General features: G+C 39.7%; 3 protein-coding genes across 5 annotated transcripts, besides 2 other annotated features; 2 read left to right on the forward strand and 1 right to left on the reverse strand.

The window, feature by feature from the left end:
- Positions 1–30: 30 nt before the first annotated feature.
- pyd3 lies at positions 31–2197 on the reverse strand. Its single transcript, NM_141475.3, has 4 exons — positions 2001–2197; positions 1068–1330; positions 372–991; positions 31–311 (listed from the first exon to the last, which is right to left on the reverse strand). Exons 1-4 carry the CDS (start codon positions 2102–2104, stop codon positions 138–140), a joined length of 1161 nt encoding a protein of 386 aa, NP_649732.1. The 5' UTR covers positions 2105–2197; the 3' UTR covers positions 31–137.
- Positions 2198–10239: 8042 nt separating this feature from the next.
- CG10919 (uncharacterized protein) lies at positions 10240–11795 on the forward strand. Its single transcript, NM_141476.3, has 3 exons — positions 10240–10692; positions 10745–10867; positions 11597–11795. Exons 1-3 carry the CDS (start codon positions 10388–10390, stop codon positions 11730–11732), a joined length of 564 nt encoding a protein of 187 aa, NP_649733.2. The 5' UTR covers positions 10240–10387; the 3' UTR covers positions 11733–11795.
- Positions 11232–11294: a mobile genetic element.
- A 108-nt stretch (positions 11796–11903) lies between the features above and the next one.
- Positions 11904–16065, forward strand: Sp7 (Serine protease 7). 3 transcript variants are annotated; one of them, NM_141477.2, is made up of 6 exons: positions 11904–12041; positions 12855–13392; positions 14125–14511; positions 14575–14683; positions 14753–15039; positions 15153–15544. In NM_141477.2, the coding sequence occupies exons 2-6, from the start codon at positions 13305–13307 to the stop codon at positions 15455–15457; spliced, it is 1176 nt and encodes a 391-aa protein (NP_649734.2). In that variant the 5' UTR covers positions 11904–12041; positions 12855–13304; the 3' UTR covers positions 15458–15544. The 3 variants fall into 3 exon arrangements, with proteins under 3 accessions (NP_649734.2, NP_731175.2, NP_731174.1); NM_169193.3 differs by lacking the exon at positions 11904–12041 and having other exon boundaries at positions 13150–13392; positions 15153–16065; NM_169192.3 differs by lacking the exon at positions 11904–12041 and having other exon boundaries at positions 13150–13392.
- A 567-nt stretch (positions 16066–16632) lies between these two features.
- Positions 16633–16942: a mobile genetic element.
- Positions 16943–19367: the final 2425 nt, after the last annotated feature.

The following is a 19367-nucleotide window of genomic DNA, read 5'->3' on the forward strand; positions in this document are numbered from 1 at the left end:
TATAAATACAATAAGCGTAAATTGCCTTATATGTGTTAAAATGAGCTTATCTTTATTTAAAGTCCAAATCAAAATGCAATTTTCTTCAAAATCAATTCCGCTAATCAACAAAGTCAATCGTAAAATACTCTTTTCTCTTATGTTTCCTTGATGATCTGCGGCTTGAAGCCATGTTCGGATGCCTTTTTGAAGGACTCCGCATACAGCGGAACTCTCTGCGTCATGCGGAAGCCCCAGAAGTCCTTCACCTGGCGACACAGGTTCAGATCGAGTTCAACGACAAGCAAGCCGTCTTTGTCCCGCGATAAGCTCTGTAAATAAACGATATTGTCGTTACCGTCCTTATAGCCCCTGATTGGGTTATTTCTTACCGGTGTCCTTGAGCCGTCAGGAGCTGCGACATAAGAAGATCCGTAGAAGGGACCAAACTCCTTATGCGCCTTGTTGCCATCACCAGATGTGTATTCGTTCGGGAACTGCTCGGTTCCCACGCGATTAATCGGAACCGTAAAGTAGCTATTGGCGATGGCAGCGTTACGTGCCTCAATGCTCCACAATGGCTCCGATAGGCGGCCGATCGTAGCCGAGGGATTAAAGACAATCTCGGCTCCATTCAGACCGAACATCATCCAGTTCTGTGGGTGATGGCGCCCGTAGCATATGTTCACAGCCAGCTTGCCGAACTCCGTCTCGAAAACCGGATGACCGGTGTTCCCCTCCATGTAGTAGGTGGACTCATTGAAGTCACCCACCCGGGGAATGTGGTTCTTGCGGTGCTTGCCCAGGTAGCGACCACTGTTCGAGATGACCACTGCCGTATTCCAAATGGTCTCGCCATGCTCCATATCTCGCTCCAGAATCGAGTGGATGATAACCATGTTGTAAGCCTTGGCCAGCTCTGCGAGCATCTTGGTTGTGGGACCGTTTTCGGCTTCTTCGGCAAACTCACACCAAGGAAACTTCTCGCGAGTGCAGAAGGCAAAGGGCATGGCTATCGGAAATAAATAATATGGTTAATTATATTCGATAGTCTTGCTTTTTTTGTCACGCTTCATATTTAAACTTACTCCACGCTTCTTGGGTGCAAACAATGTTGCATCCGGCTTCCGCTGCCGCCTTGATCATAGTCTTCACTTTGTTCCAGATGGCCTCTCGTTGTTTTTCAATGGGCGCCGTAGTAGGGATTACGATAGAGTTTTGGATGGCGCCAACTCTGACTATCCGGCGCTTGCGAGTTTGCTCCTCTCGCGCCGTGAAGCGATAGCCCTTGATGTCGAATCCATTCTGTTCGGCAATATCTTTCGCACTTGTGGGCAGCTCAAGCGTTTGACTGCCAAGTAAAATTATATTATACCGCGATTTAATACAATACTTTGTGTATAAAGCTTAAATAATTATTTTTAATTTATTATCTTTATGGACAGATGTTCCTAATTATGGCTATATATTTATTGACCATTTTGACCCCAATAAAATTTTTGTGATCCTTACTGTGTGGTCAGAAGCTTATCTGTATTTCTGATAGTCGGAAAATATGGAGTGATTAGACTGACAACACAAAGTAAAGGAAAAATGGAATAACTAATTATGTTCTATAATTTTGTTCACATCACAATGGTTTTATAGTTTTCTAACACAGATAAAACCAATATACTGATAAAAATATATCCAATTTTTTATTTTTATTTTGCTTGCTTCGGCTTCGTGATCGTTTCACTTTCATCACCAGATGTTCTCAAGGGTATATATGTTAATGTGTAGATGCAAACGTAGCTCTGTCAAAGCAAGTTCTTTATTGCAATGTAATACAATGTAACCCACTCGTAGTAAATAAGCATTACGGGCAACTTAAGGTAGCAATGAAATGCTTTTGTATGCTCCCCTTCTGTTTGCGAAAAGATTAAGATTAAAACATTTTTAGAATAATCTGGAGGTTTTATAGGCACCCACCCCCACATGATGTTCTTACTTGATTTTAATGGTCTTTTAACTGTACTCACTCTTCTTCTACGCCGTACAAAATTCTCTTAACCTCCTTTAGTTCATCGGGTGGTAAATGCTTTTCCAAGCAATCATTTAAATTTTTCAGTTCAAATGCTGACATTTTTCCAATTTTACAGCAACAAAATATCTCATCAATTATCGGACTCAATTGATAGAACAACCTTCTCCGACCACCGCAGTATATGAAATGAGTCTGCTGACGATCGGATTCTCATCTTATCTACACTTCTCTATTTTCGTCTCTCTCTCTCTTGGGTTTCTCTCGGCATCTCTCCCAAGTGTTATAAAAATAGTGAAAAACACATACATATTTAAGCACACTCGCTGGCATTTGAATAGCATACGAAATGAAATCTCACCGACAAAGCATATACTGAAAATTACGTGTGTAGTGTTGGGATTATTCTTAATTGTGTATATAAATAGAAATAAAGAAATAATTTTATATCATTTTCTTTTTTAATTTATGATCATTTTAAAATTACTTTCAAAATAACAGTTATCTGATAGTCGAGGGTGTCGACTATAGCAAGGTCTCTCGTTACATGTTCAATTTATTTATTTATTTTCTTGCAATATATACAGATAAACAACAACAGTAATAACATTGAAACCGGCATTTTATAATCCAGCAATCTACAAATATCACAAAAATAAACCTTCTGAGACCATACTTGACGATTTGAATTTCAAAGATCTGTCGTCAATTTAAACTTGAGAAAAGTTTTCTGTAAGTAATAAAAACTTATCATTTCTGGTGAGAAAAGAAATTTTATAAATTGTTTCTGCTGGCAAATTTAGTTTGATAGGTCACATTTCGGTCGATATTATTCAAATTTCATGCTAGGCTCTAAATCAAAAATATCTTAAGACCTCTCCTTAAAATGCAGATAAGTCCCGCGTGAGCTGATTTTGTCAAACTTAAGTAAATATTGAGCGGGTTCGGCGCATATCCTTATCTCCTCGGCCGGAGCATCTCCGATGTCAGCCACTTTTCTTAAAAGCTGACAGCGTTTGGGCCATTTTGTATTAGAAAAGATTAACTTCGAGCCGAATGTGGGTCGTTGACGCTTCGAGGCAATGCAAATTACCCGAAATCTTCCTCCGGCGAAAACAGTTTGTTTGTCTAGTTCTGGTGCTTCTTGGTCTGCGTTTTGTTTTCTTTTTCAGTTGGCAACTCAATTGAGTGTAAAACAATTTCATTAAATTGACAGTCGTCGCGTTTCCTCCTTCGCACCCAACTTTTCTCCGCGTGTGTTTGTGTTTGCTTTGTCGGAACAGTTCGCTGGGGACCCAGTGTCCTCCATTTGGCCACATTCATTTATTGAACTCGGTCCCAAGCCGATCCGAACGGAATGGAACCTCATCATTGTCTGTGTCGTCTACTCGCCGGGTTTGTACTATTTTTATTATTATTTTATTGTCTGGGTGCATTGTCCATGTGGGAGTGCTGGTGCCATTGGAAGGACCTTCCCAGGACCTTCTGCCATTGCAATTTATCGCATACGCTTTGGAAACATGTTCGCAGGCATTTTTATCATTTCCGCATTTATATGGTTTCCGCTTGAGCTGCAGGCAAACTAAGAAGTGGCTTTCTGCCTTATTGCCCCTGAGATTCCGCAGCATCCTCCGTCGGCCTTCCACAATCCACCGTCCTCCATCCAGGATGTCCCAGAAGCTGAAGCTTAAGCTGAAACAGAAACCGAGCCTCGCTCAGCCGAATGAATTGTTTAGGTTTAATTTATTGTACTGAGATTGGTTATGGGCTTCTGGCGAGGTCAAAGTCGCACTGCGGCACACACTGCTCGAAATGATTGACCCGAATGGAGTGAATCGATGGGAGGTCCAAGGCCGAAGTTCGCCAAAGTTTCAGTTTTCAGCTTGATGACATCCATTTATTCATAAAACCAAGCTGCAAAAAGATAAATGGAAATGTCACATATAAACTCGCAATGGAATCAATAAATTGCGGTATTAGATGGAAAAAACAAATTTAATAAGCTTGATAGTTTGATTATTTCTATCACCATAAGCAATGAGAGAAGAGCTAATATATAAATCAATTTGGTTAACCATAACAAGATTGCTATAATGAAACAAAGAGTAAGGCCTCATTCTACAATGTCAAATGATAGTATAATTATATTGTTGGACATAGAACTTATTGGGTAGCACAATTTTATTGAAATCAGGCGTCATACACAAAAATATAAACAAATTCTGTTACCAAACGTTCTTTATATAAGTACATAATATTCGCTAAGCTTTAACCGAGTTTTTTGTTACTCCGGCTAAAAGCAGCTACCAAAACTTCTTCCCTGTGTAATACCCAATAAAAAATATAACACTCACCAGGACAGGAAGCAAAAAAATTACAACTCTTACATTGCTCGTCCATTCTGCTCCATTAAAAAATGGAAGAAATGAAACAGGGGTACGAAAAGCAAAGGGACACCAGAAGGGCCAGCGAGACTTGTTAAGGGTCAGTAATAAATCTCGGCAGCTTGTGCTGTAACTTAAATTAAGCACTGCAAAATCGGCTGGGCAATGGCCAAGTTGTGTCGACTCGTGACAGCCGCAAAGGAAAACTACGAGGAAAACGCTTGGGTAAGTTAGGAAAATCGGGCCGCACACAGCGACTTGAAAAATGAGACGCAAAAAGCCTGAGCCTGACTGAGACGTGAGCCGGGCGAAACAAGGATCCAAATTAAATAGAGTTTTCGAAAACAAGCGGCTAAATATGCTGCAATTGCCGGCTCTGTCAGAAGGATCACAGGACTTTCCCCAAATGCCATTACTCAGTTTTTGCATATGCAAAAGTCGGGCAGCCAGAAACGAACCTGCACGTGGCTAACAAAACTGTTGGCCACTTTTTAGCAGAAAAGCGGTAAATTTATGGCTGTTGCTGGCAGCATTTGCGTGCCAGCAACTTTTTGGGCACTCCTCCACCTGGAAAAAGACGAGAATATTTCTTTTTCCACACGTAGCGTAGGAGAAGAGTTAAATTGGCAAACCAAATAGCACGAATAAAATGCAAACAAATGAGTTTTCCCGGCCGAACTCGGTTATTAAATGGCGTAAAATGAGCGCTGGCCGACTATTCAATTTGCGTTAATGGCCAAAATATCGGAAGGGCTCAATTGGACCATCTCAGTTATGGCATGAATATTTCAACGGCTAGCCAATGTATTTCGCAGGAAAATCGGCTTACATCTAATTTGATTTTGCTAAATTATGTTTTCACAGAACGGGGCCAAATAAATTTCGTTTGATGTATTTCGCTACGGTGCGCGGTATTATTTATGATAAATTGGAAGCTAAGCGTCAGCAGCGTTGCCTTTCATGTTCGCAACAATTGCTTTCGGTTAGACAATTGCCGCCGAAAAGCAATCTAAAATTTTCCACCCGAAAACTGCATTAAAGGGGTGGCCAGTAGAAGTACCAGCACCAATGCCTGTGCCGTAAATTAATATGGTGGCGAAACTCTAAAATTGAAATTATGGCAACTGCCAACTAATGAACAGCGATAAAAATAAATACAAGACCTGGCTCCGGCGAACTGCCGGAGAAAGTTGGCCACTTGCACCTGAATGACTTTCGAGCCAGCTTCGAAACTATGTCAATACATTCTGATCCAGGGTTCATAGTCATTGCCTCAAACTCGTCCAAAGTTTCTGAAGTTTCCACTGCGAAAAGTGAAGCATGCCTTTGTGCGTCCCTTGGCGTCGACTGAGAAATCCGAGCGCTGCTCCCGAGAGCTCCCGAAAGGACCACGACTCCGACGAAGGCACTTCGGCCCCCGGAGCTTTCGTTCTCTTTCACATTTCCCAGCCTTTGCAGACTCTCTTCGCTGTGCGAGTGCAACGGGGATATATTGCTTGCGCTGCGAAAACGGGATAGCCTCAGTCAGGCCGCACTGCTCGCACGTCGAAAGCTCATCTGCCACTTGTGACGCCTAGGATGGAACAACAAAACCAAATAAAGCGAACTGACTTCAATTTGCCAACACGAAGAAATCAAACAAAGCCATTTAAATACAAATTAAAGGTTTTAGCGACCTATTTTAAATCTGAAAATTTTAAAAATAAGTTTGGTAAACGAATTGACAATTTTCAAAAATATGTACAAGCCAGAGAATTGGCTTTGTCGCTTACGATTTTATTTAGCAGTATTAACAATTAATTCGGATATGTCTTATAAGCTATTGTACATCATGAATATATAAATTATTTCATATGAATGTATATGAATATTCATGAATATGAATATGAATGTACAATAGCTTATTAATGTTTAATTTGCTGGGTTGTGTTTAGATATAAAGTTGACCAAAATAAACAAATAAAATAGTCAGAAAAGCATGTGAGGGACAATTAACTTTATCAGTTATCAGTGCTTTGGTAAGAGAAACACACGATTTATTTAACTTTTATAATTTATTAAACTAATACAATTGAACACGAATAAATATTATTATTCTTATTTGATGTACACTTTGCAATTGTTAAGCTACAAAATCATTGTTCTACTTTTATTATTTTTTGGTTTGCTTTACTACCAATTCATATTTTCGGTAATATTATCTATTATTGTTAGTAATATTATCTATTTAGCAACACAGTTAGCCGAAATTAAACCGAAGTGTAGCCTCTACGTTTGCGTTTGTGTGCGGGTGGCACATGCAACATTTGACATTGTTGGTAGGCAGTGTTGACTTGTTTCCTAGTCGCCGCTCTCTGTTTGGGGATTTGGCTGGCAAATGAAAGGGTGCCGTGGTGGAAGAGGGGTACGGAATTGCATTCCGAGTGTGCTGGCCATTGTTGTTGGACTTGTTGTTGATTGTTTGTGGGCGACAGCTGAGTGGGGCACGTCTGAGCATTTAAGCGGGGAAGAATGTGGGTTAATGGGTTTTTAGTTGCCCTTTTCATTACTCAGCAGACATCCTCGCACATACGCGCCAAATTGTTTCGTTGTGCGAAATACTAATCAAATTAAGTTGAACGAGCTCCCCAATTCGGTCCAAGAGTCCTCCATGTTCCAGTGCAAGTTTGAGTGCCCTTAGCCATGGTAAGCATCTTACTATGTTGGCCGAAAACAGAAAGCCAATATTCCCGCAAAGCTCCAGCCGCATAATAATGGCAACAGTTTCGCTTCTCACGCTTGGCTTATTAACATGTGAATCACGTCAGGTGAGGACACTATAAAAAAAGATGACTAAATAGAATATGCACCAGCTTCAAGAAAATATATAATATATAAAAAATGAATTTGGTGTCAGCATTGGTTTTTCACACTATTGGAACGTAAGGAGTAGCATATGAAAATGAAATTTCTTTTCATATACAAGCCTTAACAATAAGATTATACGTTTTAGTTGACAAAAAGTTGCAGTTTAATTTCGAAGTGCATTCGCACGCATAAAGCAACAAGAGACTGCACAGCTAATTGAAATTTAATTTAATGACCGCTCTGAGCACGTGGAAAACCTTCGTTGCGATGCAGCCAGGCGTTGGAAAATTCGTGGAACTCGATGCGCCTTCTATCGCTAATTAAATTAGCAGCCGTAGGTATGCATACAGCGAGCGATTTATGACTTACATTCCCGGCCAAAAAGGTGCAACTCGAAATGAGGAAAATGGAAAACGCTGCGCTGCATTGCACTGACCTAACCGTAAAAGTGCCACACAAAACGAGTATTTTCCTAATTGAACATGTGTCCATCATCCAGGTGCATACTACATACTGCATACTACATACTACATACATGCAATCATAGTAACCCTTTTGCATTTGGTTTTTGTTTCCACTCCACCTCTTTACAGTTCATTAATATTGCGGGCCGCAGTGGGGAAGGTTTATTGGAAATTAAAAGCCAACTTCATTTGCGTTCTAGCTAGCACTTTTGTGTTTTACTCGCTCTTTGCCACGGCAGTTTTCCGTTTTCCATTTTCCCGGTGCCTGCTAATTTAAATTTTTTGCTTGTTGGCTGCGCAATTTATGCCTGACAGCGAATGGAGACCACACAAATTGAGGCATAAATTCGGTTGCGTTTCTATTTTTTCTTTGTTAATTTAAACATTGCTTTGGCCATTGCATTTACAAATATATAACGCAGATTACGGATTTTTCTTAGCGAAGTTAATGGTAAAAATCTTTTGACAGCTGAACAAGTTTACTAATTTACACAGCTAATGACTGTGAAAAAATGACTACAGTTCAAACTCGATTTGAATATAATTATAATTTGGACAAATTATTGAAGCTGAAAATGTTTATTTTCTATGATAAAAGGGACCTTTATGTTTTTTGGGTTATATATTATTTTCATATTCTCATATTTTAAAATATAAAATATATATTTCCTTGTTAGCAACTGGACAAAATTGTCATGGAAATTTAATTATTAGCAACATATATTTAATCTCGATATCCAGCTCGATTTCCCTGTTGATGCCATACATTCATAATAACTTTAATGGCAGGCACTTGGTGAGTACTCGAAAGTGTTTTTAATTTCAATTAATATACAAGACACTCGATGGCAAAAATACACAGCCAGTGAAATCGACACACAAGTGACTCACTCAGCTCCTTGACCAGGACTCAACTCGAACTCAATGGCTCCGAACGGAAATCAACTCAAGTGGCGTCTGCCTTTGAATGCTGGACCGTCGTCCATCAACAGTTGCCCGGAAAAGTCGGAAAAAGTGGGAGCAGCTGAAAGAGCAGACCTAAATACCTTAAAGTTTGCTTAAACTTTCGCAACTCGCCAAGAAATTAGCAATGATACCCAGTCGTCGGATTAGGGGCTCCTGGACCATAATGGCCTCATTAAGGGTTAAGCCAAAGTTAAAGTTTCAGCGCTGGGGGAAAAAAAATTGTTCCGACGTGTTCTGGGCGGCTAGAATATCCTGCCGTAAGCAGGAAAATTATTAAACAATGCCCAGGGGCAGCAGGACGAGGAGATGGTGAGACGAGCATGATGACAATGAGGACCCTGCTGCATGCAGTTACGAAAATAGCAAAGTGCTGACCTAAGCCCACAAACAAAATGGCATGCTACAGAGGACGAGACAGCTAAAAAGTGTCACAGCAGCTCAACACAAAAACTCAAATTCCAAGCGGCCGAGTTCGACCCCGGCTGGAACTGGTACTGGTACTACTACTACTACTGAAACTGAACCCGGGCAGACCGGCGGACGGATGGACATGACGAAGTGTCAGTGGCTCAGAGCAACGAAATCCCAATGTAGCCAGTGATAAGGCCAACTACAGAGCCACGTGTTTGCTTTTCAATTTGTGCCAGCAGCCAGCAGCCAGCAGCCGGCTGTGGAATTATGAATAGGCCGGCACAAAAACAAAGCAGCAAACAGCAGAAAGACATCGTGAATGGGCCAAGTGGAACGGCTTTCTGGGCCCCGACATGGGTTAAGGGACTAACGAGCGTTATACGGAGCGTTGGAGCATTCATTGGAGCTAAGCAGGATGCGAGGCGAGGGGCGGGCAGGCCAGGATTCGGAATGGATTCGAAGAGGATGGGATGGGATGGGTTGGAATGGTACTGCTTGGGATGGGATGACTACGCTTCGATGCCGACAGGCAAAGGAAAACAACTTTTGCGAAAGTTGTACTCGATTTGTGTTCTATTTTAGTGCTCCTGCTCGTCCTCTTCTGCTTCCATTTACATCACTACTTATGGCAAGCTGCATCGCATGAAATGCAAATGTTTATCTGCAAGGACTCAAAGTCGCTGGGGATGAACATACAAATTTCATGGTAAACTCTCTGATCGCTCCTGCAATTGGGATAAAAGGAAGCAAGGATTCATAGTTCGAGATACAAAAATTATCTAATCAATTCAATTTGGAAAGGTTCTTAAAAATGACGTAAACGTTTAATACCCTTTGTTAGTAAGCCGATTTTATTTTACAGAAAAGATAACAAGAGCAAATTGACGGCATATTAGTTTGGCATGTTTATGTTGATGAATAAACCAATAATAATCATTTCAACGTAAACCAAAAATTACATACAATCAGATTTTTCAAAAAAAAAAAAAAACAGATAGAAACATATTCATGTAAAAAAAACATATAGCCAATAAAAAAGCCGAACAAAACGAAGTTCGTCACCATTCCTAATTAAGAAAACAAAAACTTTATGCTGAGCAACTTAATCATCAAATGTTAATGTCATCTTGAACTAAAAAAATGCCAGTTTTGGCTTTTATCAAAATTATGAAAGTGTAAACAATCACTGCTTTAACTATCATCTATAACATTTATTTAGACCTTAACCAAAAAATATATTCACAAATTCCACAGAAGTATTCAAAATAATAACTCATACACGTAATACCCGGCACTTCAATACAACATCCAAAATGGAAGCCGCCAGTGAAAGAAAAACCCAGATTATGGAAAAGAGGAAGCTCATGGGCGACAAGAGGATGAGCATGGGAATGAAGTCCTTCTATGCCTCGGTAATGGGAAGCATTTTTCGTATGAGCGATGAGCAGCGGAACGCGTTTGCAGCCATGTATAGGCGCCACAAGGCTGACGCACAATATGTTAACAATAACTACGTTGATGATCCCGTGGAGGAGTACGTGCCTATTTATCAAACCGTATTCGATGACGACCGGGATCCCGTGCACGAGCCCACATTCTCTAAACACCGCATACCCCTGTAAGATTTCCAGCCAAACTTGTTACGGTCAAAATACTTCTTATTTCATTAGTCAGATACGTTGTCTGGAACGTTACCACAATTCCAAGCGGGAGTACGCCGATCAGTTCAAGCGGGAAATCAAACTTCTGATCGACAACCAGTCCACGGCGCAGGAGGCTTGGCAATTCGTAAGGTAAGCTGAAAATCTAGATTTAGTTACGCTTAATAATAGGTAATAGGTTTGAAAAGTAACAATCCAATACTCATTTGATTAAAGCACGCCTTAGGCAAACCCTTAATTGATCAGCCACTATTCGTATTAGTTCTCTTTTAATTTAGTCCTCACTATCATTTTTATTTCGCTATTTTTAGTTATAAATAAAGATAAAAGGATTAGAACCTGCTTCCAATAGAAATCGGTTCATTGTTCGACTCCCAAGTAATGTTCTCAGTTCAAGCTTTTCTTCATGGGTCACTTCAATAGATTTTATTTGCTTGTATTTCTATATTGTTTTTGACAATGCTGTCAAGAAAGTGTTGGAATTTATCCCTAGCTCTCCCACTAGCTGAGTAACAAGTATCTGTTAGTCGGGGAAATCGAGTATACCGTTCTCTATTTTGTTATTGTTGTTAATAGAAAAGAAGACGTTCATTGTGCGTTTCGTCACAATTTTTTCGTCAAAGTTTTTAATGTATTGTGTTTAGCTAAAATAGTTTTGAAAAGAATAGATCAAAAACATATTCTTTAGCCTCAGTCACTAATAATTGATAAAACTAAAGATTTTGAATTCAAAATACTAAAAAGTTTTTCAAAGTTTTTCATTTCTTTTGAGCCATATCATCTTCAATTGACAATCATTAGAAACCGTAAATACCAACTTTTCAAATTACTTTACTTATTTCCCTTTTGATTTTCTTACAGAACCATGGCCTATACCACACTTTGGCCGCCGCTGCACACAAGAAAAGAGCTCAAGATTTTCGAATTGGACTTTTGCAAGCTTAACCCTCAAGAGCAGAAGCGCTATAACAAAATAATGGCGACCAACTTTTCTTAGTCTTTAAGTTTTAATATATAAAATTTTATAATTTAAAAAAAAAATATATAAAATAATAAAAGCAACAAAAGTGTTGATGAAAACAATATCGTTCTGGGAATATAATAATTATCGGAAGCCCTCACAGTATTTCAGTATTTTTTATATATACTTTAAAGTCATTTAGTACGGCAACGTTACTAAAAATGGCGTGATTAACAAAAACGTGATAAGCAATAAAAAAAATATATCAAACGAAGTTTTTTCAGATTCCAGATTAATACACGCTTCCTTAACTTTGTAAAGGTTGTAAAATATGATCAAGTTTTGGTAGGTATGAGTGCAAAAATAAAATGCTGTCTGATCTTAACCAAAAGCCTTTTGAATAAAAAACATGAAGACTGTGCAAAAATGTTAAATTTTGATGCCACTTGTAAACATGTGCGCATTAAGGAGGGTGTTGAAATAGGAACTCAAAATCACGAAGGCACTTAACAACGCAAATAGTGAAGCTATTTAGTGAACACAGACTATTATATGTGACATAACAACCGGAAATTGCAGGATGATATGAAAAAGGTAAAATGCAACAACAAATACAGATAATCAGTAGCAAGAAATCATCGAAGTGTAGCACGGCAAAATAGGAGTTGACATGTATCTTTTAAGAAGACCTACCGAAATTTCAAACATCTTGATCCAGCCGGCCAAAACCGCATCTCTGTGCAATAATTCATCGATCGTGTCAACAAACTAGTTAGTGCCTACCAATGGGTCGAGAAGTCTCTACTACTTGCAATCTGTTCACGACACGAATCCAGCAAAGATGTAGCTCGATTCGTCTCCTGTGAAGCGTTGCAGAAGTACATTTCAATATGGGTAACGCCTGTTGTGACTTGAGGTATCTCGCCCTTCCATGACCAAAGGAGAAAAAGAATCCATGTTGTGAGAAATTTCAGAAGCCAAATAGAGTTTGCAAAGCTACAAATCTAAGTGGATGAGTATTTAGGAATTTTACATATGAAGACATTGTTCATCGGGCTGGATCACTGTTGAGGATCGACTTACAAAGCAAATTTTTGAATATTTTTGAATACATTTCACTACGTACAAAATATATACATTTAAACATAATATTTTCAGAGCGAGGCTGTTTTTGGGTCCAGCAAAAAATAATCTAAAAATGTTTTGATCTGTAAGAAGTACGTGCTTAGTGAGGTCTACCTGTATATAGGATCTGTACACTCTAGGGAGAAAGCATCAAAATCCGAGTACCAAAGCTTTTCAAAAGATCTCTTTCTTAGTTGTGATAAGCTCGGCTCAAGTCTCTTGATGGGCTTGAAAGCTTTACTCACGGCCTCTCTGGGACAGTATCTCTCAACGACGAATCGATTATCATCTGCGATCGCATTTAAAAAGTCTCTCGCCCGTTAATTCGCGATCAGTTGTCTCTGCGTATCGAAGGCGTTCGTAGTTTAATTTCGCTCTTCACGGTTCTCTGGTTCGAGGTCGACGCGCGTAATCGCAAAGACGCGTTCTTATTAAATAAGCTGTGAAATTTCTTATTAAAATTGGTGGGAAATATCCCAGAAGATGAAATCAACACGCAAAGTAGTTGGGATTTTTTTGGCCACCTGCCTGCTGCCTTTCACCGTTCTACAAAATGTTGCGGCACAAGGAAGTAAGTACCGAGCTATAAATATGTGATTCACTCAGAGCTGACTCATTAATTGAGACCGGTACTTATCCGTGTTAAGCGCAATAGCTTAACAGAATTCAATGCGGTTATCAGACTTGAACTTGAACAAATTTCCCATGTCAATGACTTAATTGAGCGCACTCGTGTATTCTTTCATTCTCCTCAATAAATTTTATGGGACCACTCGTCAAACAACATATTACATTATCAAGGGATTTGATTGATGTCAAAAAATTAATCGTATTTTTTATTATCAAGTAGCAACTCCTGACAATTTTAAATATCGTTCTTAATGCTTGTGTTCTCAAAAACGAAACATAATTGAAATAACGTATAAGTGCAATTTAAATGTTTATTAAACATAAACCAAATTCTTAATAGGATTTTTATAATTTGAAATTAATTAAGCTGCAAAATTAGGTCACTAATATTGACTACAATTATTGATAGCATAATCAAGCGAATTAAAATGTTTAATGAAGTCGTTTTTGACTTAAGTGTTTTGTTTTAATTCAACGACGTGCTGATTGATAGTATTATTGCTTAATTTATTTAAATTAAATAAATATTTATATTTAATTTAAATAGCTTTATCAGCAGGTTGATTTCCGAATTCAAAATTTCCCAAGTTGCCTTCATGTTTTATACCACTCTTAACTCATTTTGACAGGAGTAACTGATCTTCCTACTTGTGTCTTTAATTGTTATGTGTAGGTTGTAGGAATCCCAACCAGAAACAGGGACAATGTTTGTCCATATACGACTGTCAAAGTCTGCTTTCCGTGATTCAGCAGTCTTATGTCAGCCCGGAGGACAGAACCTTTCTTCGAAACTCACAGTGCCTCGATGGAGTAGGTCGCCAGCCATATGTTTGCTGTACAAGTGATCGCAGCTTTGGATCCCAGGAGGCCACCTCCGCAGCCCCTCCTCCAACGACTACCAGTTCAAGTTCACGAGGTCAAGACGGTCAAGCGGGTCTGGGCAACCTGCTGCCCTCGCCACCCAAGTGCGGGCCCCACTCCTTCAGCAATAAGGTCTATAATGGCAACGACACTGCTATTGACGAGTTCAACTGGATGGCACTGCTTGAGTACGTGGATAGTAAGTGACATCTTATATAAAATCATGTAACTTTAGTTAACGCATCTTTATCCATGTTGATAGACAGGGGACGGCGGGAACTCAGTTGCGGTGGCAGTTTGATCAACAATCGTTACGTTCTTACCGCCGCCCATTGCGTCATTGGTGCGGTGGAAACGGAAGTAGGTCACCTGTAAGTATTTACGTGGTTTGATGTTTATCCACGTTTTTAAATAACTAAATGAGTTGTGCCCCTATACAGAACTACCGTTCGGTTGGGGGAATACGATACCAGCAAGGACGTGGACTGCATAGATGACATTTGCAACCAGCCCATCCTACAATTGGGCATCGAACAGGCCACTGTACATCCCCAATATGATCCTGCCAACAAGAACCGCATTCACGACATTGCCTTATTGCGATTAGATCGGCCCGTTGTGCTTAATGAGTATATTCAGCCGGTTTGTTTGCCTTTGGTAAGCACACGAATGGCAATCAATACCGGGGAGCTCTTGGTGGTCAGCGGGTGGGGCCGAACCACAACAGGTGAGTTTGGATATTAAAGATACTTATATTCATTCTAAAGATATCAATTGAAGCTCTTGACCAAGAAGAATCTATAATTTCATAACTAATTGATTCAAATTCTTATTCTATAGCCCGCAAGAGCACCATAAAGCAGCGATTGGATCTGCCGGTGAATGACCACGATTACTGCGCACGAAAGTTCGCCACGAGGAATATCCACCTGATCAGTTCCCAGCTCTGTGTTGGCGGGGAATTCTACCGCGACAGCTGTGATGGCGACTCCGGCGGACCGCTGATGCGAAGGGGTTTTGACCAGGCTTGGTACCAGGAGGGCGTGGTCTCCTTTGGCAACCGCTGCGGACTAGAGGGTTGGCCAGGTGTCTACACTCGGGTAGCCGACTACATGGACTGGATCGTGGAGACCATTCGTCCCTGAGCAGCGGAACGAAGGCCGCTTTTGTTCTGATAATGTTTTAATTAAAGTCAAGTCGAGAGTGCTCTTTGGGCTGGGCGCCCATCCTTTAATTAACTTGCATTCAATGTGATTTTATCAGCTGCACTTACCACGCTGCGTATACTTAATGCGCTTACAGTCTAGCGCCGTTTGCGGTAATTAAAATCGCTGTTCCCCACTGGGATGGGATGGTGAGAGTTCAGTGGAATAACTTTCAAGATGCGGGCCAACTTGCCCAGAGGCACCTTCTTAGCGCCCCCAGCTATTTTCTATGCAATTTGGCAATGAATTTCTATTATGGAAGCAGTGCTTTTCAGAGCTTCCGGCGCTCCATCCGCAAAGTTTTCACTTGTTTGCTGGCTGATTGCACTGAAGGCGTGGCTAGGCTGGAAAACGAAGTAGACAATGGCTAGGCTCATTAATTGTGTGCACGCGGAAAGGTTAATGATGCCTGCAGGAACCGGTTAGCACGGACAAAGGGCTTGGGTTTCTTTACCAAATTTACAGAGTCCACATAACAGCTTTTTAATGCGGATCCAAATACAAGCGCAAGAAGTAAACGAGGATCGCAAAGGAATTTCAAACAACTTAACATATATATATAGTTGTTATAGTTTTATATAACATATATAGTTATAGTATATCCATCTTTCCTTCTTAACACGATGGATTTAAAGACGGCCGAATAAATGAATAAATAAATCCGAGCCCTGATAACCGAATCCCATCTCTAGTTGGACATACGCACTGTGTAAGAATATTTCTTTATTTTTTCTTTTATCTTTTTTATATTTTATTTTTGAGAAAATTCATTGCGTACACATGGAAAAAATGGATCGAAAGCCATTCATTTCCTTAAACCTATAAAAATTTGGATTGAAGACGGAAAGAACTTATCTAATAAAATGTTGGTTCTTGGAATAATTAAAAAAATCTGTATGAATAAACCACGAATTGGTGTTATTCTGAGTACAATACTTTTTTATTTCAGCATAATTAAATACGTTGATTCAGTTATATTATCATATATAAGTAATATATATATATATATACATTACATTTTAAAAAGATAACGTACTTGAAACCATATCCACTTATTATAGAGGAACTAGTATGCATGATTTGTTATCCCCGTTACTCGTAGAGTAAAACGGAACACTAGACTCAGTGAAAATTATGTAACAGGCAGAAGGTAGCGTTTCCGACCATATAAAGTACTTATATTATTGATCAGCATCAATAGCCGAGTAGAACTGGCCAAGTCCGTCTCACCATCCGTATGAACGGAAGATCTCAGGAGATATAAAAGCTAGAAGGTTGAAATTTAGCATACAGATTTTAGAGACAACTGTAGCGGACATAAATTGTTAAAAACTGCCGCGCCCACAATTTTAAAAAATGTTTTAAAATTATTTCATATTTTTATAAGTCTTTTAAATTTTTTTTGATTTGCCAAAAAACTTTTTGTTTGTCATGTAGGCTAAGTGAATGCATTTTTTCAAGAAGCCTGCGGAACATTTTTCGGTGGTTTGTGGCTGCGTTGGTCAAATACGTTTCGAGGTATCGGCTTGGCCAAATCGACCAAAATATATATTCCATCAAAAATATATATACTTTAAATATATAAACTTACTATATATACATTCTGTTTTGGTATAATATTAATTATATCGCTTGTGACTGTGAATTACTACTCATTAAAGTTAATAAAGTTACAAAACCAAAAAAGATTACATATAAAAAGGGCCCAGAAATACTTAAAAACCGTCTCTGACGAAAATGTTAAAGGTATCAATATTATTTTCTTCCTGCTTTATGTACATCCCTTTAAACTCTTTTGCCAAAATGAAATAAAGAGAAAATTTCCCGCATTCAGCCGAGCTCTCTGGCCATGTGTGGCTAAATTGAGCAAACGAAAACACGAAAGAAAAAAACCCTTTTGCTAAATGCTGGCGAGCGAAAAACTTGTAATTCAATTTTGAGGGCAACTTTGCCCAAATGCAAGCCAAATGTAATTAACACGCACACGGACACTCGCACAGTGGAGTGGCAAAACGACTTGTACACCTGCCAGCCAGGCAGACAGATATTCCCAGCCCATCCTGACCCGGCCGAATCCAACCGAACCGAACTCAACCGCCAGCCATCCCAATTCCATGCCCACTCCGCCCGCCTGCCGTCGATTGGCGTGAAGTGTGTCCGGAATCGCCTCTAACTCTGGGCCCGGAATGGAAATGGCCAAGTGGGAGGCTGGCACTGCCTTCGTCAGTAACAGGCTTAATTGAGTTGTGTTCGCAGCATTTAAAATGGCCAACGGCGCTAACGATCCGACCAGCGTTACCATGGCCAAAAACCACGAAAATAAGTTGAATAAATATTATATTTCCATAAATTATCAGAGCGTCAAAAGATGGTATTTGATTATCAACATAAATGCAAAACAAACTAGTGTTTTTGTTAAAATTTAATGTGACCGAGAAATTTCAGTTGAATAGCAGTATGTATGTGATAATTCATATAGGAGTAGCACAAAGTTATTTAAATCTTCTCCTTATAATAAATGGAGTAATAGAACACTTTACGTCCCTATGTTTTCCATGGTGCACAAGCCAAAGCGGCAGAACACAAAATTGGATTAAATGCCGACGATTTGCAAGAAAAATACTTGCCCCTCTTGCTGGGCTGAAACAAAATTCAAGCTTAAGTGGCCAAAATGAAATGTAGTGTGCAGCGCGCAATAAAAGCGAAAAGAACGGAAAATAGACAGAAAGTTGTTGCACGCAAAAAATAAACTGGACTACGGCAACAGTCGCATAAATCTAAACCATTTTTTTAAGCGAGAAGAAAGCATGAGCATCGGGACAAATTCGGTGATTGATGAATTGAGCGAGAGTTGCGCATACGCCATGTGGCCTGGGCAAAAAGTTGCAATAATTTCATTTAACATGCATAGCCAAACTGGCAAACTGTCACAACGCGAACCCTAGCTCAAACCTACCAAATAAACCGATATCAAAGCACAAACCGCCCAGAACGATTCGCGATTCTTGCGCAATTTATGACTTTGGCCTGGATGCACTCGTCACAAATGCCAATGTCGATTTGGCGGACTCTCGCGTGCATTTGAATGGCCTTCAATTGCTCGAAAATCTGAAAATCTATGCATTTTGTAATATTGGAACGAGAGAAAATCAGGAGAATTAAAGGACCCGGTAAATTTGGTCGTGTTAGCCAGCAATCGAGTATTGAAAATCCATTTTGTCGAGTCCATATACATGTATAGTGGATGCCACTGCTTCACATTTGATTACTGCAGCGGCTGGACTCGAAGGCCACGGGAGCGGGCTAATGCGATTTGCGCCTGCCCTGCTGATTGTTACCGCCGATTCTGCCTCGGCCACATCATTTGCCGTTTGCTATTTGCATTTGCATTTGCCGTTTTTGCAATGACATTATTTACTTAGCATTTGCATTTCCAATTTTGCATGCTGTGCATTGGCAATTGGCAGTGCAAACACACACGAAATGCCAAAGGACAGTTGATTTTTACGTCTGCTGATTGTGCTCCTATTATGCTTATTGGGTCCCGAATAATGAATGGCACAATTAATTCGAAATAGCAATCAAATGGGTTCAAACTATCCACTTGCAGAATAACCGAGGGCACTCTGACCATTCTCCATTGGAATTGTGCTACCCTTCTGGCAATTTGAGACTTAAAATTTCAAACAAGCTGCCAATCAAACGGCAAAGGGCTTAGAAAGTCCTCATTGTGACCCCTTCTGTGCAGACTTTTTAGTTTCATCTGGAAAAATGAAATTTGTCGCTTCAGTTTTCTTTTCGTTTTGCAACTCTGTGAGCTGGACTAAATAAAATTTGAACTTGCATTCTC

The sequence above is a fragment of the Drosophila melanogaster genome, chromosome 3R (genome assembly GCF_000001215.4).
Source record: "Drosophila melanogaster chromosome 3R".
NCBI lineage: Eukaryota > Metazoa > Arthropoda > Insecta > Diptera > Drosophilidae > Drosophila > Drosophila melanogaster.

Bases quoted from the DNA above. Each gene is read 5' to 3' on its own strand.
- pyd3 (NM_141475.3), bottom strand. From the start codon at position 2,104: ATGTCAGCATTTGAACTGAAAAATTTAAATGATTGCTTGGAAAAGCAT. The intron at 992-1,067 runs GTAAGTTTAAAT...TATTTCCGATAG, and splicing joins TTGCACCCAAGAAGCGTGGA to CCATGCCCTTTGCCTTCTGC. The intron at 312-371 runs GTAAGAAATAAC...GTTTATTTACAG, and splicing joins CTGACGGCTCAAGGACACCG to AGCTTATCGCGGGACAAAGA.
- CG10919 (NM_141476.3), top strand. From the start codon at position 10,388: ATGGAAGCCGCCAGTGAAAGAAAAACCCAGATTATGGAAAAGAGGAAG. The intron at 10,693-10,744 runs GTAAGATTTCCA...TTATTTCATTAG, and splicing joins TCTAAACACCGCATACCCCT to TCAGATACGTTGTCTGGAAC. The intron at 10,868-11,596 runs GTAAGCTGAAAA...ATTTTCTTACAG, and splicing joins GAGGCTTGGCAATTCGTAAG to AACCATGGCCTATACCACAC.
- Sp7 (NM_141477.2), top strand. From the start codon at position 13,305: ATGAAATCAACACGCAAAGTAGTTGGGATTTTTTTGGCCACCTGCCTG. The intron at 14,684-14,752 runs GTAAGTATTTAC...GCCCCTATACAG, and splicing joins GAAACGGAAGTAGGTCACCT to AACTACCGTTCGGTTGGGGG. The intron at 15,040-15,152 runs GTGAGTTTGGAT...CTTATTCTATAG, and splicing joins GTGGGGCCGAACCACAACAG to CCCGCAAGAGCACCATAAAG.